The 9,805-nt window shown below is 34.8% G+C and overlaps 1 protein-coding gene across 1 annotated transcript; it reads left to right on the top strand.

The window, feature by feature from the left end:
* Nucleotides 1-1,302: 1,302 nt before the first annotated feature.
* Nucleotides 1,303-4,535, top strand: LOC103956873 (probable glycerol-3-phosphate acyltransferase 3). The gene is made up of 2 exons (XM_009368925.3): nucleotides 1,303-2,077; nucleotides 3,048-4,535. Exons 1-2 carry the CDS (start codon nucleotides 1,352-1,354, stop codon nucleotides 3,930-3,932), a joined length of 1,611 nt encoding a protein of 536 aa, XP_009367200.3. The 5' UTR covers nucleotides 1,303-1,351; the 3' UTR covers nucleotides 3,933-4,535.
* The last annotated feature ends 5,270 nt before the right edge of the window (nucleotides 4,536-9,805 follow it).

The following is a 9,805-nucleotide window of genomic DNA, read 5'->3' as shown; positions in this document are numbered from 1 at the left end:
GTGATTGGTTAATAATCTTATCAAAAATCCATCGCCAATAATTGTATTTTTGGATAATGACACGTGGCGTAACGAGTACGATTAAAAATCTTATCGGAAATCCATCTCCAATAATTGTCTTTTCGGATTTTATGACAAGTGACGCAACGAGAACGATTAAAAATCTTATTTGAAATTACAAATAAAATTATTTTGTATTATTTAATAATACTTCGGATAAGGATACGTGGCGCAACGAGAACGATTAAAAATTTTATCCGAAATTACAATTAAAATTATTTTGTATTATTTTATAAATAAAAAAATACTAATATTTTATTGCCTATTGCCAGGGCTATTGAAGTGTAACGGTGGAGATGCAAAATGCGATTACTGTTCATTAAGGGCAGTTACAGTTCACCAGGTGGATTGAATACTGAATAGCCTGGGGGGAGGGCTCCAACGCTGGAGTTGCTCTAAATGTGGAAAATGTTTGAATTTTGTGAGAAATTGTGGGATACATTCTATATTTTATGGTCATGATCTTGATTTTGTTTGATAAATACTTTTAATGTGGAAAAAGTTTGAATTTTGTGAGCATGCAGAATGACAATTTGATTAAATGAAAAAAATCACGCACAATGACAGTTAGTAAATTAAAAGATTAAGGTAAGACTATTTTTTAAATTAAAAACGCGCAACAAAAATGTTGCTTTTTTGTGATCAAATGTTACGGGTTCGAGTTGCGGAAACAATTTCTTTGTAAAATAAGAATAAAATTGTATACAATCGATGTTCCTCTTCCACAGCGACCCTCGCAAAGCTGAAGATCTTATTGTTTGAAGTTGCCTTAAAAACAAAAAAAATGATATAACAATGCTAATTTACACTCAGAAAAGTGAGTTGATAAAATATATATATATATATATATATATATAACTAAGAAAAGTGAGAAGGTATAAACCCAAATCGCAATAAGAGACGTAAGAAATTAACAATAGTCGATGTTAGTTTCAACATAAAGAAAAAAAAAAGCCTAGAGATGACAGATCTTATAAATTATTTGAAATCTTTTGAATTAAAGAGCGAAATCAGAAAAATATTTTATTGCTAGATTTTACTGTTTATTTGGACCAAGTTTGCATGGAAAAGATAGCCTCATGCCTCGATCAGGCACTCGGCAGCGCCGACAAGATACTTATTTAATTGTATTTTTGATGTGAGCATTTTCGTAATAAAAGTGAAGCATGAGGGCATGAAATATATCTCCAACTATATAACAACATATGGCTTTGATAGATACACAACATAGCCTAACTAAGTTGTAAGACTTGTAGCATTGGATTGGAGAATACATATTATTCTTCTAAAAATGCCCATGGCCTTTTTCTTGGTGCCATTATTTCGCATTTTCTTTCAGAAACTCAGAGGTCTCCCCAGAAGTGTAAGCAGCAACAACCATGCAACCGGCATATCACCAAGCCAGTCTAAAAATCACAACTCGTTCGGTTCTCTTTACTCTCAAAGATCGAACCTCACGAACCAAACTTGGATCGTCTTTGACGTTGAAGGAGCTCTACTGAAATCCTCTTGTTTGTTTAATTACTTCATGCTCGTGGCTTTTGAAGCTGGAAATTTCTTAAGGGCACTTGTTCTTTTCCTTTTATGCCCTATCATATTTTTCGTCAGTGACGAATTAGGGTTGAAAATAATGGTGATGGTCTGCTTCTTTGGGGTTAAGAAAGACAGCTTTAGAATTGGCACGGCTGTTTTGCCTAAGTTCTTCTTGGAAGATGTTGGGTTGGAAGCCTTTGAGGTGCTTCAAAGAGGTGGGAATAAAGTTGGTGTTAGTAAGCTACCGCAAGTAATGATCGAGAGCTTCTTAAAAGACTACTTGGAGATTGATATGGTGATCGGGAAGGAGCTAAAGGCGTTTGGTGGATACTTTTTGGGTATCATGGAGGAAGAGGAGAGCCATATTGTTTCGCCGCTTTGGGAAGAACAAGAACATGGTGGAGATGATGACATGGGCTTTGATACAATTGGTATCTCTACCTCCAACAAATTTAATGATCACCAACTATTCTCTTACTGCAAGGTACTTCCCTTATTCAATTTTCACTTGGGTTTAAGTAGTTAATTCAGTTTAATTGACGACTTAATTAGTTTACTTTCCTTTAATTATATATAAAAATAAAGAATTGAAACTTCATAGGCCATAATGCAAAATTTGAAAAACTGTAGTCTATATGAATGTCATTAGCCAAATTATAATAAAAATGTACTGATAGTAGTTTTTTTTTTTTTTTTTTTTTTTCAGCTTTTAAGTTGTTAAGTGATATGATAAAACGGTATAATTATAATAGGTTATTAAAAACTAAAGAGATTTAGAATAAACTCATATAAATCGTATAAACAATTTTCATATACTTTAAAGAGATTTGGTTTAGTTTTATACATAATTCATATTTTGGTATAAGTTCGTGGACATATCATTTTCGAACATAGGAATTTTTTGTTCAACTAAGATCAATAAATAAAAATTTACTCTCTAACTAAGGTTAATATGGTCACCTACTAATATTTCTTTTCACTTACCTATCCTTAAAAACACAAAATGTTGATTGATCCAACCATATTAGTGAATATATTCACCCCTATAAAAGATTTGCAACTTAAAATATTGGAGTAGTGCAATAATGTAGACACAAAGTTATATGTATGTAATATACATGGTTTAGAGGGGTCATCAAGAATTTTTTTTTGTCAAACGATAGAAATGTTAGATTAGATATTAGATTAAGGAGCTGACGGGCCGGGTTTGAACCTACACCGTAGTGCAAGAGCAACACTCCTCTCCATCACTATGGTAAAGGGTCGTCAAGAATTAATGGTACCATTTGTGTGTGTCTAATTGGATTATTGAAAATTTTGAGAGATGGTTTAATCCATTCAGCCTTTTCTTTTTCTTCCTCGATTGCGATTTGGTTAACTTATGTTCAATTAAATTTAAGTTTTGCAATATTTTCCGTCTTGGCCTGAAAAATTGTTGCAACTTGCACGTACAGGAAGTTTATCTAGTGGGAGATTCAGATAAGAGGAGCTGGAAGAACCTACCAAGAGACAGATACCCAAAGAAGCTCGTTTTCCATGATGGTCGATTGGCTCTCATACCAACCCCACTTGAAACCCTAGCAATATTGATGTGGTTACCACTAGGAATTGCCCTAGCAATCTTCAGAATCATCGTGGGGAAATCACTGCCTTACGACGTGTCGTTCCCTCTACTGTGTTTCAGTGGTCTACGACTGACTTTGGGAGGTCCAAAAGCCCAGAGTGAAACCCTTCCAAAGGACAAGCCTAGAGGTACGCTTTACGTTTGTAACCATAGAACCCTGCTAGACCCTCTCTACATTTGCGTCGCACTGAAGAAAAATCTACACGCTGTAACGTACAGCCTAAGCAAGATGTCTGAGATCCTCTCACCAATCAAGACCGTCCGATTAACAAGAAATCGCCATCGAGACGGAAAGATGATGGAGAAGTTGTTGAATCAAGGGGACGTCGTTGTTTGCCCCGAAGGAACGACATGTCGTGAACCCTACCTCCTTAGGTTTAGTCCCTTGTTTACAGAAATTAGTGACAAAATAATTCCTGTTGCAATCAACACCCACGTCGGCATGTTCCATGGCACAACTGCTGGCGGGCTCAAGTGCTTGGACCCACTTTTCTACCTGATGAACCCCTCACCGATCTACACCGTTCAGTTGCTGGAGAAGGTATCCGGGCTGTCCACTTGTCGTGATGGGAATAGATCAAGCTTTGATGTGGCTAATTACGTGCAAGGTGAGATTGGCAAGGCATTAGGGTTTGAATGCACCAAGCTTACAAGGAGAGATAAATACTTAATTTTGGCCGGGAACGAAGGTATTGCTTCCAAATGTACAATTTAAATCCTGAGTATAGTAACGTCAGAGCGTCGTATTTTCCGATTACATTTAAGTGAACCAAATTGAAAGTGAAATCGGCTTGTTACATCAAATTGTTTGGATGAGTTGGTAATCTAACACAAAATAATTTATGTGGTTCACTAATGTAATCTAAATATGTGTTTGCTTTAGTTGAATCTCATACGTTGCAATGTAAGGTTAAGTGTGTGAATAATAACCGTTTATCAATTAGGGTTTCTTAATCAGAGTGGACAAACTGAACGTGTCCTTTATCTTGTGTCCATTTAAAGTCTTTGCTTTGGTTTCAAGCTAATGTAGTAGGTTTATTTTATACACACCCCACAATTTTATGAAAACACCCCACATTATAAAACTTTCTCAAAAATTCCAACGTTGTTCCTCATTTTTTTGAAGCCACCCCACATCCCCACTCCAAAAAACAAAAAGCACACTCGGCAGCCCCAATTCGACAACCAAGTATATTTGATTACCTCCATAAACATCGGCTGGAAACTCCAATTTCTTTGGTTACAATCCAACACTTCGACTCATCAACCCGGATACTCCTTTACCTTTATCACTTTCGTCGTCGAAATCGTCCTCGCGCACAAGCCACCCCATCGCGTGGCCCCTCTTTGTCTCTCACTCTCAAAAGAACATAAAAAAAGAAAAAAAGCGACACATTTCTTCTAGAGCATCAGATGCAAATGCAATAGATATATATATATATATATATATATATATATAGAGAGAGAGAGAGAGAGAGAGAGAGAGAGAGAGAGAGAGAGAGAGAGAGAGAGTTGTGCTATCGTGATGAGAAATTACAATTGGTTGGGCTTTTTTGCCTCTGTTTGCATGAGGTGATGCCACCTGCAAGGAATAGTTAGGTGGCTGGGTTTTCTCTTTGTCTACTAACTTAAATTAAATGGGGGTAAGGAGGAAATTTAAGTGAAAAACTTAAAGTGTAGAATGCCTTCATAAGATTGTAGGGTGTTAATAGAATTACCCATGTAGTTTTTTTTTTTTTTTTTTTGAAGAGTACCCATGTTGTATTATTAATTAATGATACATTTTATTGTAGACTAGGGATTCCCTTTATCAAGTATATTATTTTCTCTTCTTTCGTATATGGAAAATGTTAGGGAGACCATGTTTTTAGGCCATATATTGTAGATTACAGTTTGTAGACCACATCATGTGGCGGTTAATGGTTTGATTCTTTTGCACCTCTCCAACTACCTTTCCATGAGGTAGGGTTTTTTTGGCCCATGCACTAATTTAGTGAGGAGAAATTAATCCAATTCGAAGTTATTGATGTTTATATTGATCGAGCATAGAAGAAAAATTCTGATTCATTTCATTCCCATTAAGCTTCCTTCCTATTAATCTAGTTCCTTGATTTTGGCTATGGCTAAATGGTTGGTGAATCCTTGCCTTAGAATAAATAGAATCAAATGGATTCTTTTTTCTTTTTTCCAAAATAGAATCAAATGGATTGAGATTGGTACGATCCAACCTATTATAGTTGATGGTTGGATTCTTTCTTTAATATTAAAAAAAAAATCCAATCATTAACCGCCACATCATATGATTTACAAAGACATAATTCAAGTAGACGCTCTAGCATCACCCTTCTTATAGGGATGTGATATCCACACACCATTTTTTACTTCTCACACACTCTTCTAATTTTCGGCCGTTGGATCGGATGAATTGAAAAAGATCAATGGACAGAAATTAACAAAGGATATGTGAGAAGTAAAATGAGGTGTGTGGATAGCACACCCCTTCTTATATTATATGTTGATCGTAAGTTCCAACTATTTCGCTGAAAGTCGGAACTAAATATTGGTCATGACTTCTCAGCTCTCTATTTTTTATACCCAGAAGTGTTAACAGGTTTTAATTTTGTGTAGCGATCTTTTTATATACACACAAGTCTCTTCTCAACAAGATCTTGTTTTATTGTAGCAAAAACAAAATAAATATAAGATCATCATAGTAATTATGTATTCACCATATATATATATGAGGCCGGTAAAGGAAGGGATTTTTTTTTTTTTTTTTTAATGGAGATTAGTTGTGAGGCTCATACCACATCGAATTTCAATGATCCAAACTGTCTATTTTACAAGTTGCACCTCATAAATCATCCTTAAAAAAAGCCAAATTGGAAATATTAAGACATCTAATTGAGTTCAAAAAAATTAACGAACAATTTGTTCTATAAGAAACAATGAAATTTCATCGTAATAATTAAATAAGCAAATGGTTTCGGATTGAATTAAATTTTTGGAAGAATGATCTATGAATCGAGATTTATAAAATAGACGATTTAGATTGTTGAAGTTTGATGTGGAGTGGGTCTCCCACAATTAGTCCCCATTTTTATAAATATGTGGAAATGACATATGAGAGCCTTCCTATGCTCGTGTTTATATTCTTATAACTTTTCCTTTCATCATGTTTATTAGGTTCAAATCATTGAAATGCAAGGGCTATTCAAATGTGAAATTTTTATAGGACAAAAGCATACAATTTACGTTTAGGTTTTCTTTATTAGCCACTTTTGTGCCTCTACTGTTTGAGCACCTAATTAAGAGTATCTGTTTTTGGGGTGAAATTGTTTTCTCTTTTATCTTTTGTGTACTTTTTGTAATTGCTGCAGAGAAGAACCTTTACTTATGCTTTGTTTGCATATATATCATCTTCTTTATGTATGCCAGTTCTTCTTAAAAACTACCTACGCTAATATGTCCATTTGAACTTTATTTTATAAATGTTCACTATCTTCTGAACACCCCCCCCCCAAAAAAAAAAATGTATTTCTTGCCTTGACACTATTTTTTCAAATTACATTGCCTATAGAAAAGACAAATCATCTTTTACAAGATCATGTGATTGCTTCGTCTGTAAATGCAGGCCCTAATAAACAAATATTGATTAGACTGTAGAGAGCTGGAATCGTGCATGGGTCGAAATGAAATGCATGGCTGTTTGTAAATATGTGGTTGTTCTTGCGTGTGGATAATCTAGTATATATCCAAATGACCAACCAAACCAAACCAAACAAAATTAATTTTGTTGGATCAACAAAATACTTCATTGAATGTGTTGCAAAGGCTTTTTGGATCCTTCTCCTTCGGTTTTGGGTCCCTTGCTTCTTTCAAATAAAAATTAATTAAGTGTGTAGTCAAAGTCATCAAACTCCATCACCATGTGCTGTTTTTCTTTTTGGGAGGCTTGGGGCTGGGGATCCGACTGAAGGAATTCAAGCACTAATCACCATTTCCATGTCCAAGTCGTACCTATGAAGTGGCATATGACTTGTCTCGTTTGCTGATAACATTGTGTGTACCTTGATATTGGTATGTTGTGTTTACTATCTTTGTGGTGGATCTACACCGATGGTGTTTGTGGGTGGTGCGTATACTTGAAATAGCCATTTAGAGAATTATTATGTTTGTACGTGTGAATTATCTTCATATCAATACATTTGATCACCCAAAAATATTCAACGCGGCAATCTTTATAACTATTCTCGTTTATTAATACAAAATCAGTATATTTCTTGCAAAAAAATCACGTCTAATAATTGATATATTTCTTCTGATAAGGCAAATGATTGTAAATGTGAATGCACCTTTTTGTATACATACATACATATATATATATATATATACACACACACACCAAATGGGGGCGAAAGACTACCGTTTATTGACGATGGAAGAAATTATGAGGACATAAATCAAGATTACAGTCATAATGATGAAGTGGTGTGCATATATCAAACCAATGGCTATAAACATGAAGAAAGAATTGAACAAAAGACAGATCGGAAATTACCTTGTATTTGAGATACTCAATGAATTGTCTAGGAGTAAGAGAATTAAAATCAGAAATGGTGAAAATATTTGTCATAATGAAAATAATGAATTTAAATTAGTTGTGCAGATATAAATTTGATAATATTTTTATTTCAAGTTGAAACCAACGTACAAATTTTTGTCTACTGACAATTGATGAAAGAAGCAATGGAGCTCGCAGGCATCCTTGATGATAAAATGAAAATACAAGTGTTTATAAATTTTGGCTGGATATGAGATGGAGCTGAATAGTGGCTTCTATTCTTGGGAGAATTCGCAGAAGTCTCAGCTATGATGGACAAAGTCCTCCTCCTCTGAAAATGAAATTTTCTTTTGTAGGGAGATGAGTCTCGGTTGTTGAAGCGGGATTCCCGGCTTGCATGTGCTAAAAGCTGTAAAGGTTGGCGAATGATGATGTTTTTTAATGTGGAATCATGCTGTTGAAATGATGGATGAATAGTAAAAGAGATTTTACTATTCATGGATAGTGCTTTGTCGGAATGATTGCTGCTACTGCTGATGCTACTTTCGATGATAAAATCACATGCTGTTACTATGCTATTGACATGGGTAAAATTTTTAAATGATTACAAATTATTACATTTTGAAATTCAAATTTCAAATGGGTCTTGAGAATCTTGGTAATTGGTCTACTTGACTGGTTGAGACGAAGTGTCTGATGAGTCAGAACTTGTTTCTTCTTCTTAATTGTGCAGCAAGGCTGCTTCTGCCATAAACTTGTCTGCTAATTCTTTAAGCTGTGAGGATTTCTCTTTTTTCTTCGAACTTGTTGATTTGGATGATTTGGATGATTTAGTCTTTCCTTTGAGGGAGGATGAATGGCTAATGTCTGATAAGGATTGTGTTTGTTCAGGAATTTTCGGCAATGCCTTTGTTGTTGGTGGAGACACCATTGGGATAGGAACAATGGGAAATTCTGATGAAACAAAGTTGATGATTTTTTGGTAGTCGAATTTATCCTACCATTTGACCCATCTAGAACGGTAAACTTCACCTATTTCAATTTCGTAATTCCATTTCATGATCCAAGGGACCTTGTATTTTGCCATGAACAATGGTAGAAGTGAAATTATGTTGTCGAAACAGCTGCGATCAAATTTTTTCTGGAAACTATTTGAGAGGATTTGCATGAGATCTTCTGACAGTAAACTGGCTGTTGGGCCGTGAGTAGACCACCATTTGGGAAACCACGTTGGAAAATTTAACCTGAAACTTTTATCAAAAGTTATGAACCATGAATGACTAAAGTCTGTTGTTTGATGAAGGAAAATGTTGGTCCAGACTTGAATGTAATCAAAATAATTGTAGTGGTTATTTGGAATAAGGACATGTTGGGTATGAAGTGGTTTGGTTTGATAGAGGGGGATTCCCCATTCTTGTTCTGAAAGAAATCTTCCAATGTGGAGGGAATGGTAAAATATTTTGTTTTCATGGGTGTTGCTGAAAATGGGTTTGATATCAATGCTTTCGGTTTCATTGAGAATGGCTTGGTAATATTTGAGGGTTTTGAAAGACTCAGTTGGAAGATGATGGAAGTTTGGAGGTAGAAGTGTTTTGGCTATTTTTTTATAGGGGTTGTTTTTTATTAATATGGTAAGGGATGCTGAAAGGGTATTCCATTAGATTTTTCTTGACTGTAGAAGTCTTAACATGTGATTTGAGACTTCTGCGAATTCTTTCAAGAACAGAAGCCACTATTTAGCTCCATCCCATATCCATCCAAAATTATAAACACTAGTATTTTCATTTTATCATCAAGGATGCCTGTGAGCTCCATTGCTTCTTTCATCAATTGTCAGTAGACAAAAATTTGTAAGTTGGTTTCAACTTGAAATAAAAATATTTTCAAATTTATATCTGCACCACTAATTTAAATTCACTATTTTATTATGACAAATATTTTCACCATTTCTGATTTTAATTCTCTTACTCCTAGACAATTCATTGAGTATCTCAAATACAAGGTAATTACCGATCAATCTTTTG

This window comes from the organism of the source record quoted next, unplaced genomic scaffold, assembly GCF_019419815.1.
Source record: "Pyrus x bretschneideri cultivar Hongxiangsu unplaced genomic scaffold, Pyrus_bretschneideri_v1 Contig71, whole genome shotgun sequence".
NCBI classification, from domain to species: Eukaryota; Viridiplantae; Streptophyta; class Magnoliopsida; order Rosales; family Rosaceae; genus Pyrus; species Pyrus x bretschneideri.
The sequence above is the reverse complement of the archived record's forward strand: the minus strand, read 5'-3'. Positions and strand labels throughout refer to the sequence as shown.

Bases quoted from the DNA above. Each gene is read 5' to 3' on its own strand.
- LOC103956873 (XM_009368925.3), top strand. From the start codon at position 1,352: ATGCCCATGGCCTTTTTCTTGGTGCCATTATTTCGCATTTTCTTTCAG. The intron at 2,078-3,047 runs GTACTTCCCTTA...TTGCACGTACAG, and splicing joins AACTATTCTCTTACTGCAAG to GAAGTTTATCTAGTGGGAGA.